This window comes from Neofelis nebulosa, chromosome 2 (assembly GCF_028018385.1).
Source record: "Neofelis nebulosa isolate mNeoNeb1 chromosome 2, mNeoNeb1.pri, whole genome shotgun sequence".
Taxonomy (NCBI): Eukaryota; Metazoa; Chordata; class Mammalia; order Carnivora; family Felidae; genus Neofelis; species Neofelis nebulosa.
In genome coordinates, this window is record NC_080783.1 from 89092793 (window position 1) to 89107346 (window position 14554).

At 36.4% G+C, this 14554-nt stretch overlaps 1 protein-coding gene across 4 annotated transcripts in view; it reads left to right on the plus strand.

The window, feature by feature from the left end:
• The window catches only part of LRP1B (LDL receptor related protein 1B), a 1890044-nt gene that overhangs the window by 353072 nt on the left and 1522418 nt on the right, over nucleotides 1-14554 (plus strand). For all 4 annotated transcript variants that reach the window (XM_058715412.1, XM_058715410.1, XM_058715409.1 and 1 more), the window contains exon 2: nucleotides 1037-1159. In XM_058715412.1, the coding sequence (XP_058571395.1) occupies nucleotides 1037-1159 (123 nt within the window). The remainder of the gene's footprint in view (nucleotides 1-1036; nucleotides 1160-14554) is intronic.

A 14554-nucleotide genomic window follows, 5' to 3' on the forward strand; every position in this document is an offset into this window, starting at 1 on the left:
ATGGTGTAATGCTTTCATATCAGTTAGAATTTTTATTTGATAACATACTGAAAGACCTACTTATTGATAGATTTTTAAAATTTTGAATCATTCCTGTATATACATAAACAAAAGTATAAGTGATATCAAATGGTTAAGATGTTCCTAACACTCTTTCACATTCAGAGATTATTGATTGTAAGAAACATTCCTATTTCAGACATTTAAAATATGTAAAAAAGTAAATATTATATTGAGTGGATTCACAGTGTGTAAGTAAGTATATTGCAAAAAAAAAAAAACAGAAACAAAAACAAAGCAAGACATATAATAAATTTACTAGGACTTGAAGAAAGACTACAGATCCTAAATATTCTGAAGCTATGGAAGGAAAATAATGTAATTTTTGGATACAACCAATTGTAGAAACCCAAATTAGAGCAAAGCTTTACAGAAGTTTGCGGTCCGGTAGCAGAAGCTGTCATATGGGAAGTTGTAGCAAAAAAAGGAAAGAGAAGAAAAAGAAAAAGAAAAAAGAAAAGAAAAGAAATATTATGATATTGGGTATTCAACTGACATGAATCCCCAGTATCAGGATGGATGATTCGGAACTGAATTCTCAGAGATGGAGTTTAAGTACAATATTTAATTTTTATTACTGATTTTTCTTTCTCTTAGAGCAGAGGAGGAAACTAAAATTTCTGTACTCAGGACTTCTGGTTTGGATCAATATCTTCTATAAAACCCACTGACTGTGATAGCCATATGTCTTATCCAATATGACCAAACCTCTAGTCATAAACACAAACAGAATTCTTAACTATTTTCAGAACAGAATGTGTGAGACCACAAGATAGTCACTTCTATCAAAAATGTGTGCTTGAGCCAAGTGGCCAAAATTAAGACAAATACTTGGTTTAGTTTTGCTCCTGAAGAGAAAATGTGGATCACACTCATATACCTTTTATGTATTGCTTTCCCACATTTCATCTTTGTACTGCTCTCGTGTTCACGTTCAGATCATTCATATTTTATTTCGAAACATTTTCATTTTCAGATCAGCAGTTGTGTGATCCTGGTGAATTTCTTTGCCACGATCATGTGACTTGTGTCTCCCAGAGCTGGCTGTGTGATGGGGACCCTGACTGCCCTGATGATTCAGACGAATCTTTAGATACCTGTGAGTAGAAAGGTTCTCATGCCATTCAGCTTTACCTTACATGTGAAACTAAATGTCAGTTGTTTTCACGGATGACTGCTGTTCTAGTTGATTCTTTTTCCCCCCAAATAGCCTAAGAAACTTGAAACGTTTTCTTTGTGTTTTCTTTAAAATGACTATGTGAACGAGAGCATAAAATGCAGTTTTGTACTGTGCATTAATTTTTGAAGGGAAGAAAATGCAAGGTTAATTATTTCAATGTGATTGTGTTATTACTAGAAAAAATATAACTTGAGAGGAAAAAAACATTTAAAACAGAGCACTAAAAGGGAATAAGACCCTCTCCCATAATATATTTCACTCATTTTGAGACAGAAGAACATAGAGAAAGAATGGTAAAGTAACCAAGTTGAGCTTCCATATTATCTCTGTTAATATTTTGGGGCACTACACAAATTATTGGACATGATTTCTTTTGAAACAGAAAGACTGAAATGATTTTTATTCATCCCTGCAGTGAGTATCTTTGCCTTTATAATATTAGATTCAGAAGCTCTTCATACACATGGATCTCAGTTGTAATAGTACCACTGTATCTAACTTGGGAGTCCACTGATGGCTTTGCATGCATGAAAAATGCCCCTACAGCAAAATTATAAATAATAGGACCACAGCTAAATCTGCTATACTTTTTTTTTTAATACTGACTATCATATAGTATATGAATGCTCCTCTAATTTTGCTATTGATATTTCTAGCACTTCTAGTTTGTGCACCCCCTGTCCCCTGACAACCAGGTGTGCCAGCTTATCAGTATTCTCAAAGCAACTACGTAATGCTGTTGGGTTGAAGTGAGAAAAAAAAAAAATCCATCATCCTTAGTGCTTGATATTGTAAGAGATAACAATTATTGGTTCCATTTTCCATTTTTATTTACTTGTTTACAAGTCTTGCAGGCAGTGCCAATATAAGTTTTGATGACAATCTTGCCATTAGAAAGCAGAGGCAATGCTTATTCATTTTCTTTATGTTTGCTAGTGTTTTTAAAGTTTCTCAGCATATGGGTTCTTGAATATTTGCATTAATTGCTCTTTGAACAGATCACTGCTTCTATAGGAAGAGGTTGTAGTTGTTTACTACTACATTTGTAATTTTCACCAGTTTAATTCAGAAAACCTTTACTAGACACTCTATAGCATAGAAAAGTTTCAAGGCATGATAAAACAAACAAAAAAAGTAGGTTAATGGGAAAAAACTCTAATGGATAAATAAATGTAGTAAAGCCATACGAAAGAATATTATTTGGCAATAAAAAAGTAATGACATACTTATACATGCCACATGGATAAACCTTTAACACATTATGCTTAAGAAGAGAAGCGAGTCACAAAAGGCCAGGTATTTTATGATTTCATTCACATGGAAGATCTCAAATAGGCAAATTCATAGAAACAGAAAGTAGTTTCTCAAGTCCAGGTGGGGTTGAAGGCAATGAAGAATGATTGCTAATGAGTATGGGATCTCTTCCAAAGGTGAAACTATTCTCAAGTTAGATCACAGTCATGGTTGCACAACACTGTTAATACATTTAAAATCATTGACTTGTACATATTAAAATGGGTGAATTGTATGGTATGTGAATTATGTTATAATGAAGTTGTTATAATAAAATGAAAAAGAAGAACAAATCTCAATATTATGCTTATGGGCACAGATAGCATAGTAATGAGAAAAGACAACCATAATAAATAGATGTACTGGCCATGAAATATATAAGTAGTGGGACCCTCCCCTATATAAGTACCATCTAGGAGTAGTCTCCTTCTTAGCTGCAAGGGATGGTTGCCATGGCACAATCAAAATAAAAAGTTAGAGTTTTGAGTTTTGGTACTGGAATCTTTTGTTTCTGCCTTGTTTATTCTGCAAAATTGCTGATGGGAAAAATGACAGAGATGTGAGATAGCTCTTTGAAATGTGTATGCAGGAAGGCCAAGTTGAGGGGAAATTTCCATGGAACTGTGTACCAGGCACAATGCAAAAGCAACTGAGAAGAAATGGAAGGAGAACCTATAAGGGCAAGAGTTTTCTTTATGCTGGTGAAGAATAGAGAATAATGATGTTCTTTTTGTGCTAAAGAGGGAATTCGATAGGAGATTCATACTGGAGAAACTTTGTGGTATAGAGAAGTAGCAAGGATCTGTGTGGTCACAACTAAAGTCCAGAGAGTAAAGAGACCTTGCAGTGAATGTCAAAGTGTATGGATGGCAAATATTCTTCTCCCCCTCCCATGCCCAGTCCACACTTCTAGGAACATGGCTGATACCCATTAGGGCCATACCAATGGACTCGACCTGAGTTTGCCAGCCAGCATCCACTGCGATTGATTGGGCATTTGCTGTGAATAGTTTGTGTATCTACCACAGTGTTGTTAAATATTTGAATGCCCACCCTGCCCATAAAGTAGACAGCACCTGGGGCTTAGGAAAAGGTAGGTCCTTCATTCACAGAGATTAGGGGCTTGAGGCCTGAGGCTGTAAGTTAGAAATTACATGTGGTTAATTAGAAATAGAGATAGACTGTCTGCTTTCTTACAATATTTTTAACATGCAATTTCATACCTGCTCAAGATATTCTTGGCAGTATAGTTATTTTCTTCTCCAATAAAATTTGATGAATTCTGTTTAAAAATGTTTCTTCACTTTGGCCATTCTTACTCTATCTTTTAACATCAAAATTGCTGAATATCCTTAAAGGAGATGCTAAAACTATTATTGTAGTTACATAACAAAAACAGAGATATGGCTATTTTTCTACCTGGGCACTCGATCTGGAAAACATTTTTGGATCTACATTAAATTAGCCTAGTCCAGATAAATGGATTCAGTCAGTACCCATTGAAATATGGACAAGCAAGGGAAAAAGCTTTATGAAAAATATGAGACTTTTTCAAATTTAAATTTCTCAATCCAGATGTTCACAATTATATTTTCCCTAATCATAGTGCTTTGTAATGTGTTGTTTTATGACATTCATATGCAGTCATCACTAATCTACATAAAATAATTGCATAATTTTATAATTATATGGATGTATCCATTCATTGTGAAAGATAAATACCAGAAATCGAAAACCTTGAAGACTGATTTTTAGGAAGGGTAATTTTGTGCTCACTGTATGGACAAAAGCGTGTTACCATCTTTGATTTGAAGACAAAGTGTGTTGTATCTACAAAATATTAGATGAAAACAGCTGATGCTATATACTTATTTTTCCTAAATCCACTTAGCCTTTAAAATGATAAGAAGAGCAATATAGCACCAAACTTATAATGATAGTGGGAAATCTCTGCAAGGACACCATTCTATAAGGATAAAAAATGAGTATTTTCGGGGGGGGGGGGAAGACAGGAATTACTTGTGAAATGCCAATGATTGAAATGCTTTGAACATAAATGCACACACAGAAAAACAAGAAATTTTGAACTTACATGAAATTTATATATTTGGGGATCTGAGAGGTTAACATGCATATATATTCTTCTTCTGTGTGTGTTTAGGCCCAGGTTCTAGGGACATTCTCTAGTATCCATGAGGTGAGAGTCAAGACTTCACAGTGAAAAAAAAACAAAGAACTCCCCCATAAACTTTTGTGTGAGGTTGATTTACCACTAAGCTGATTGCATGTTGAGATGAGTTTTCTTAAATATGAAATTGGAGAAATTTAATAATTTATACCCTTACGTTGAATATCAGGAATGATTCTTTAGCCTTCGATTAAAAATGAAACTCCTTATTTCTCTACATTATTTGAAGTAATTTTTCAAGTGTCTAAATGGCTAATCATCTTTAGGTCCTATGAGGCAATGAGAATAGAAAATCAGGAAAATCACCATCTTTCAACTCAGTGCTTTCAATCCAGTTAGTCTGGCGTCATGTGTTAGGAGGATTTAAGTGAATGGTGGTAATGTTTATTTGTGGAATGAAAGCTTAGCACCACCTGTGGCAGGGAAGTCTTCTTGAAAGGCACTTTTATTCTGAGGTATTCAAAATTTAATTCCTTCTAGGATTTTCTGTTGAGTGCTTAATGATACTTCCTTCCAACAATTAGCTTCAGCTGATGTATGATGTTTTCTGCCAATCTGATGTTAATGTACTTAAAACTTGATCCTTCCTTTTTAAGTCAGGAAGGTATTAGTTCTGCTGCTTCTTTTCCTTCCCTATTGCCCTACACTGTCGTTCTTCAGAAAATCATGTACTGTGTCCTTCAATTACATATCATGCTTTGGATGTAATGACTCACTGTCCAACAAAGGAGAATAAAAATGGCCATGGGGTACCTTGGTGACTCAGTTCGTTAAGCAACCAACTTCGGCTTAGGTCATGATCTCACAATTCATAGATCAAGCCCCACGTGGGACTGGTTGCTGTCAGCAAAAGCCCACTTCAGATCCTCTGTCCCCTCTCTCTGTCCCTCCCTGGCTTGTGCTCTCTCAAAAATAAACATTAAAAAAAAACGTCCTTAGAGGACGGTAAGATTTGCAACCTTGACAGTTGTGATAATTGACTCTATCTTGATGCAAACTTTTTCTGTAAAGGACTAGATGGTAAATATTTTAGGTTTTGTGTCCCATGTGATTAAAACTGCATGTTCTTCTCTGTTTTTTGTTTGTTTCTTCGCAAAACACTTTATTTAAAATGGCAAACAAAACCAAAAAACTTTCTCAGCTTACAGTTTATACAACACAGGACTCGGGTGGGATTTGGCCAGCGGGCTGTAGTTTGCCACCCCCTGTTGCAGTGTCAGAACTGAACCATATCCACTTTCCACTGTGGTAGTGGTTCTGTGCCAGGTACTGCTGCCACAGGGGACAGGATACCCCTTCCCCATACAAGTATGTGGCACAGAGCTCGGTGTGTACCCACTACCATATGGAGCCAGACTCGGGCAATATAGTGCCATCCACAAATGATGGGTTCTTTCTTCTACTTTTGCATAATCACCTTATTGGTTAAGATTGCATTTACAATGAAACAGAAACAATAACTTAACCAGCTAGGGGTTTGTTGTTCCCATATAAAAAAGTTGCAAAAGTGGACCACTTAGGATTGATATGATAGCCCCACTTTCTGCTCTGCCATCCTTAGCATGGAGATGTCAGTCTCACAGGCAATGCAGACAACTTGAACTCTGCCAGTAGATAATTTCATTTCAGGCAGTCAGAAGAGAAAAGGGAAAGGGAAAAGGCAAGTGCTAGTTGAGTCTCTCTGTTTAACAAAAAACAAACTCAGTGGATTTCTGCTTAGATGTCCTTGGCCATAAGTGAACATATGAGGTATGGGGCAATGAGTATTTTCAATGGGGCCCATTGCTCTCCAAAATAGAATTAGTGGCTCTGCTATTAAAAGAAAAGGGGAGCACAGCTATTGGGTAGGCGGAGGCACCAGGCAGCATGTGCCACTGTGTCCTTTCACCCCCTTCCTTCTCTCCGTCCACTACATGGGAAGGGGAAGAGGAAGGCACAGTGCATGATCAGGACTTCTGAATCCCAACTGCTTGGCTGTAAAGCCAGTTCCTCTCTGAATATCTTTGCTCTCTGGCAGCTGACTTAACCTTTCTAGGCTTTCATCACCTCATCTGAACAATGGACATGATAGTACCTGCCCCACAGTAAAGTGCTTAAAATAATGTCTGTTGCATAGTAATACTCTTCATTGCACACCTCACCCTGCTTTTCAGATGCTCAGAGCTCTGAGTGAGCAAGCGCCTTATCCTGCGGGGCTTTTGATAGAACATCTTTACTGCCCCCTCTCTCGCTTTTACAGAAAATCAGTTTTATTCTTTAAGGGTGTGACTAGGAATATGATTAATTTACCACATACACTCATTCACGTTAAGTTGTTAACAGTTTTTAATAATTAGGTATATTACACACAAACATTAGGACAGATTTTGTATCAAGATTATTTTGGGACAGGTGGCTTTTTCCAGGAACTCTTCCAAAAACATCACGTTAACTAATTGACTAAAGTTAAAATACATGGCTAAAAAACACATTAGTGAATAATCATATTTAATCAACACTACAGTCCTGAAAGGTAGAGGTTATCTCATTTTAAGAAAGGAAGAAATTGAATTTATGGTCCTCTGTACTCCTATACATTGGCAGTTATTGGTGAATGCAGAATTTATATTTCTTTGAAGTTGCCTTATTTTTTTGAAATACTGAGGTAAAGAAGGATCCAACTCATAGCAGGGCTCCTAAAACCACCTAATTTAAATATATGATGTCATTTGAAAAACACAGAAAGCTCCCAACAGGGTTATATCATGCTGACTTTGGGAGTGATCAGTTCTAATTGAATAATGTAGTAAAAATAACAAGTCTTCTGGGTAGTAGGAATAGAAGCATTTATGAAAAATGAAAATAACTGTGAGTTATTAGGGTCAGATGGGCCTCTGCGTGAGTTGACCATTTCTTCTATTGTGTTTCTAGTGTATGCGATTTTTAACCTTTATTTAGATAGGATGATATTAATGAACTTCTTATATTTATACAATGGCCTTTCCCCTAGGATATAAGGTGGGAATCCTTTTATGGTTTCCTTCTAAATTTTCTTTCTTTGACAGAGGTCAGAGAAATAAAATGAAATTCAAGTGGGAGGTTATTAGCAAACAGATCCTGCCCTTTAAAAATATATAGTAGAATAGGGCACTGAAACTAGAGTATAGGAACAATAAAATGAATGGAAGTGTGGTGCTTGTTTCTAAGTAATAGTGATTTAGAGGTCACTTTGCAATGAGCTAATATATGGGAGCCACACAGCTAAGCTTTTCGTTAGGTAGAAAAGCTGAAATGATCTTACAGATTAAATGGAAAGCATATGAGACCCATGAGGACAGTTTATGTCTCTTCCAATTCTTTTTGTTTTGCTCTTCATTTTATTCTTATAATCTTCTCTTTAGCATTGGAGAGGCCAAAAACATTGACCCTTCTTTAATAATAAAAAGACTCCCACTCAAGAGTTGATATGGAGGGGTGACAGAAAGGTGGGGAGAAAGTGTAATTTTGAGTTGAAAGAGCCTGTCTAATGTTGGTTCTTTTTCCTAGCACAGTGGGGATGGGTGGAGGGTGACGTTTCTCTTCATTCTGCCCCACAATGTACTAATGGATCTCTGAAAGTCAGCCTCTGCAATTTTAAGAAAGCTTGATTGGAGGCATAGGTGATAAAACTGAGTGCACTATAGTTCACACAGGCAGAGCAAGACCAGCATTGAAAAAAAGCCTCACTTTTTGACTCAAGGAGTTACTGCTTGTTGGTTTTCTGATCCTAGATCACAGGTCAAAGGATAAAAAGCGACTCATGTCCCTCAGCCTAGACTGGAAACTATAGGGAATGCAAACTTTGAAATGTTGTAAAATAAAGAGGGTAAAACAAAATAGATGAATTCCACAGACAACTCTGATAAAATCTCCTTGGCTTAAGGGATGATGTACTGTAAACAAATGCTCTTTCAGAGCTCTATAGGGACAAAGCTGAAGGCTGAACAAGGAGTCTTCTTAGAAACTATTCAATCCATCATTTATCCACAACTAATCTAGCATTTGGGGTTGAGGATGAAGGCTTTCTACCTTTCATGGGTGAGCAAATTTCTTCCCGGAGGACGTTTTATTCTTTATAGTCAGTGTATAAAATTTACATTTGACTTTCACTCAGAAGTGCTTCTAAAATGACATATTTTGTTAAATGAAGCACTAAAGGATGCTGTATTCTAAGAACTTATTTTAATGGCAGTGCCATTCTTTTTCTCTCCCTTTCCCCACATCTTCCATCATCCTTTCCTGAAAGTGAGATATGAACCCCAACTATAATATGCCTAGGGAATTTTCAGCAGGACAAAGAGTGTCATCATTTGGCTAATTGCTATATAGGCCCTGTTCAGATTCAGGCAGTATAATTAACTTTGTGTTGAATTTTTTTTAATTAAAATCTTTGTAACGTTAGCTTTCCTGATTTAGGGGATGAGATAAATTGCTCACAAAAGAGTTAAGTTCTTGAGAAGATGGATAGACTAAAGAGGGTTTAGGTGAGAGGATACCAGTTTAGTGAATATGGCTTATAACATCTACTCAGGTTGCACGCAGGGTTTGTTGTTTGTTTGTTTCTTTGTTTATTGGGTGGAGGGGGGGAAGATGCCTTGGAAGGGAAGAGTTTGCTGGAATTATTCACTGGTTAACATTGAAGAATCAGATACAACAGGGACAATCCTTCAAATGGCACAAATCTTTCTTGATACTCAATAGCAATAAAGAAAACAAATACTCCCCAATACTCGTGGCTGAGTTGCCAAGAGCGAAGTAAATCCTAATGTAAAGTATTTGTCTTCAGGGTACCTGAGTGATTCAGTTGGTTGAGCATCTGACTCTTGATTTTGGGTCAGGTTATGATCTCACAGTTGTTAAGTTCAAGCCCCGCATCGGGTTCTGTGCTGACAGTATGGAGCCTGCTTGGGATTCTCTCCCTCCCTCTCAAAATAAATAAATAAACTTAAAAAAAAATACTTGTCTTAGGATTCAGCATACAGTCATGAGACTAATAATTTCATCTTTAATAAATAGAAATTGTAAAAATAACTTGTATAATGTTTTGATAATTTGTTAAGAATATGTACATTGGAATCAGTTAATACCTTTTGATCATTACAGCTCTGTTTTTTTGTTTTGTTTTGTTTTTAGAAAGATAAGGTAGATATTGTTACCATTAAAAAAAAAAAAAAGAAATCAGAGGCTAGGCACAGATGGGTTGCCTGGTCAAGAGTCTCATAGCTAGACTATTCTCTAGCTTCTATTCTATTTCCTAGCTTCCTGTTATAACATCAACTCTGCATTGAATTGTGGCCCCTCCAAACTCATGTGTGGAAGCCCAAAACTCATGTTGTACTCATCTGTTGAAGCCCAGTAGCTCAGAATGTGCCTGCATTTGGAGATAGGACCTTAAAAGAGGTAAATAACTTAAAATGAGGCTATGAGAGTTGGTCTGAACTTCATGGTGGCCTCATAAGTAGAAGAAATTTAGACATACTAATGGACACTCAGGGCAAGCATACACAGATAGAAGACCATGTGAAGAAGCAGAAAGATGGTAACCATCTACAACCCAAAGAATAGGCTCCCAGGAAACAATTCTCACAACATCTGACCTTACTTCCAGCTTCCAGAACTGTGAATCAATACATTTCTGTTGTTTAAGACACCTAGTCTATGGCATTTTGTTAGGGAAGCTCTAGCAGGCTGATATAGCAACCTACTATATACATCTATTAAATTTTATCTATTTTTATACCAGCCTAAGAATAAATTAGCAATTAAAAAATGCCTCCTTGGGGCACCTTGGTAGCTTAGTCAGTTAAGCCTCCAATTCATGATTTCAACTCAGGTCATGATCTCATGATTCATGGATTCAAGTCCCACATCAGGATCTGCACTGACTGTGTGAAGCCTACTTGAGATTCTCTCTCTCTCCCTCTTTCTGCCCCTCCCATGCTCTTTTTCTCTCTCTCAAAATAAATATACTAAAGATATATAAACAAACAGACAAACAAATAAATAAATATAAATTTTTTATGTGAAATGAAATCAGTCAGTTTCTGATGGAATAAAGGGCCCATTTCTACAGTAGTGTTTATAATACTATAGCCTAATTTAACTGTAAATGCTATTATTAAGCAAATGAAAAAATATGTATACATATAAAATATTTATTTTCAGAGAGAGATTGTGCACACACATGTCGGGGAGGGGCAAGAGAGAGAGGGAGAGAGAATCATAAGCAGGCTGCATGCTGTAAGAGTGGAGCCCAACATGAGGCCCAGTTGAGATCATGACCTGAGCTGAAATCAAGAATTGGACACTTAAAACAACTGAGCCACCCAGGAGCCCCTGAAAAAATATTTTTGATAAAAATCAGTATATAATTAAAATTTTTAAATGTTTTTATTTATTTTTGAGATAGACAGACACAGAGCATGAGCAGGGGAGGGGCAGAGAGAGGGGGAGACACAGAATCCGAAGAGGGCTCCAGGCTCTGAGCTGTCAGCACAGAGCCCGACGCGGGGCTCTAACTCACAGAGTGTGAGATCATGACCTGAGCTGAGGTCGGACTCTCAACCGACTGAGCCACCCAGGTGCCCCAAAAGTCAGTATATAATTATTACAGATTTATTTTTTTCAAATGTTTATGAATTATGAGTTGCTCCAAAATTTGACAGTAAAAAGAGATGCTTTCTCCACATGGACCTTCGGAGAATTTTGTTATATTTTACTTCCAAATTTGCACATATTAGACAATTCAAGTTTTTAAATAAATGGCATACTATGTATTTTCATTTAAATACTGAAGACAATTTTGGCACCAGACCAGAATTCTCGTAATATATAGGTTCATTTTCTTTAAGAAAACTAAAACCATCCAATCACTCAGCAGCTATTTACTGAGGAACTACTGTGTTCAAGGTATTTACTAGGGGTGGCCATTTATGCATGTCCTACCATGTGCTAAGGCTTTAGCCTATGCTAATATAGTTCTCTACTCTGGTTATATGCTACTATATCTATACTAAGGAAGATGATGTTTGGATAAATGTGATGATGATGATTACTGACACAAAAGGGATAATCATTATGAGCCAGATTCTATGCCATGGGCCTTGTATGGACTCTTTTTTGATTCTGACAACAACCCTGAACAGGACATCAGGTACAGTTGTTCACATCGAACAGGGCACCTGGGTAACATAAATATCACAGTCAGCATGGTTGTACATATATTCCCACAAAAGGAAATGAATTATCTCAAAAAGAGGGGGGAACATTTTCTAATTTGTGTGATGACACTATATGAGCTAATGGTGGCCCTGCCTGTGATACTAACTATGGTCTTCTTTTATAGATAAAGAAAATAAATCATGAGGGAAGTTATTTGTCAGAGGTCTTAAAGCAATTAAGTGATAGAACTACAATTGAACACTGTACCATGCTATACAGACTTCTAGACAGGAAAATGAAGCTGAGAGAAGTTAAATAGATGCCTCTAGGATTCCCTCTTAGTGGAGGCAAAATTTTCATGCAGGCTCATCTTGCATTATATTCAAGTCAGCATGCTTTCTGTCCCACAACACAACCTCCTGTACATACTCCATTACACCCCACAGTCTTCCTATATATACTCCAATTGTTTCGCTCTTCAATTTACACGTAACAAATTTTAATTGAGTGACTTCTATGTGACAGATCCTGTGGTAGATGTTGGGAATCACAAGATCAATATGCTAAATATGAAAGATAGGTATACTAACAATTGAAGAGAAAATTTTGCTCATTTATTATTCCAACTAAAAAGGTTTTGTTTAAATATGTATATGTTACTTCGGGGAGCCTGGGTGGCTCAGTCGGTTGGGCTTCCAACTTCGGCTCAGGTCATGATCTCACGGTCTGTGAGTTCGAGCCCCGCGTCGGGCTCTGTGCTGACAGCTCAGAGCCTGGAGCCTGTTTCAGATTCTGTGTCTTCCTCTCCGTCTCTGACCTTCCCCCATTCATGCTCTGTCTCTCTCTCTCTCTGTCTCAAAAATGAATAAGCGTTATAAAAAACATTTAAAAAATATGTATATGTTACTTGGTTAATCATTATGAAAGGTTAAGCATTTTAAAAAGTTAATCATATACAAGGCATACAAATCATTAACATTGATATATGCATGTATATAAAATTTTGTGTGTGCATATGAACAATTTGAACCTGGAAAAATAATTAATATTCTCTTAAACTTTATTGCTCACACCTACAAACCCCACATACTAATTTGAAAATACATATCGAGCATAACTATGTATATTATGAGGAAATACTTACTAATTTTCTATTGCTGTGTAAAAAACTACCATAAACTGAGCATGTTAAAACATGCTTATTTTAAATACATTTATTTAAATAAACATTTTATTTAAATAAGCATTTTTTATTTTATTTAAATAAGCATTTTTACTTTAAATAAGTATTTATTTAAATAAACATTTCTTATTTTACAGATCTGTAGGTCAGAAGTCTAGGCAGGATCAAATGAATTCTCTGCTTAAAGACTTGCAAGCCTGACTGAGATCAAGGTTTTCCTCATGTTGGGCTCCTATCTGGAGGGTCTAAGGAATAATTCTCTTCCATGCCCGTGAATGAATGCAGTTTCTTGTGGTTGTTGGACTGGGGCAACGATTTTTTTGATAATTGTCAGTCTCAGCCACTCTTTACAACCAAAGGCCACCTACATTCCTTGAAATGGTGACCCCCTCCATTCCCCAAATCAGCAATAGTATGTCAAAACTCCCTCATGTTTTTATGCTTTAAATCTCTAACTTCCTTTTCATTACACAATGGAAAGAACTCCACTTTTAACAACCTCATGTGATTATATCAGGAACACTTGGATGATTTCCCCTTTTGCCATATAAGCTTTGAAGTGATATCTCATCATATTCACATATTCACTCATATTCAGAAGACAAGGGATTGTACAAGGGTGAGGGTCATTGGTCTTAGAATTCTGTGTTAGTGTACTAGCACTGCCATAAAAAAAGCAAACAAACCACACTGAGTGACTTAACAGAAATTTATTTCCTCACAGTTCTGGAGGCTAGAAGTCTAACACAAAGGTGTTGTCAGGGTTGGTTACACACTAAGGTCTCTTTCCTTGGCTTTAGTTGGTTGTCTTCCTCTGGTGTCTTCACCTGGTCTTCCCCCTGTGTGTTTAGTCCCAGTCCCTTCTTTTTGAGGACAATAGTCATATTGGATTAGGGCCCATATGACCTCCTTTTACCTTAATCACTTTTTTAAAGACCCTGTCTTTAAACACAGACACCTTCTGAGGTACTTGCTGTTAAGACTTCAATATATAAAATTTGGACCGACACGATTCAACCCATAACACACAGAATTACTTTGGTTTTCTTTTTTGAGACTTTAAGACATCATTAGTTACTAGCTTACCTAATAAATATTTAAGTTATTGTTTAAAAAGTTGAATTATTCCCTTTATTGTTGTGAACAATTTTAAGCTGACAGAAAAGTTGAAAGATTGGTATAGTAAACACCTATATACCTTTCATTTATTAATCATTAATATTCTGAGACATTTGCTTCATCTTTCTCTCTTTCTGAATTATGTATTCATATACATAATATTTACACACATATACATATATATGTTCATATATGTATTTTTGCAGACGTCATGATGCTTTACCTCTAAATGAGTCCAAGAACAAGACATCCTCTTACATAAACACAATACCATAATCACACCTATGAAATTTGACATTGTTGTGATATCCAGTCCATAATTAGGTTTCTCCAGTGGTACCCAAGATACCTC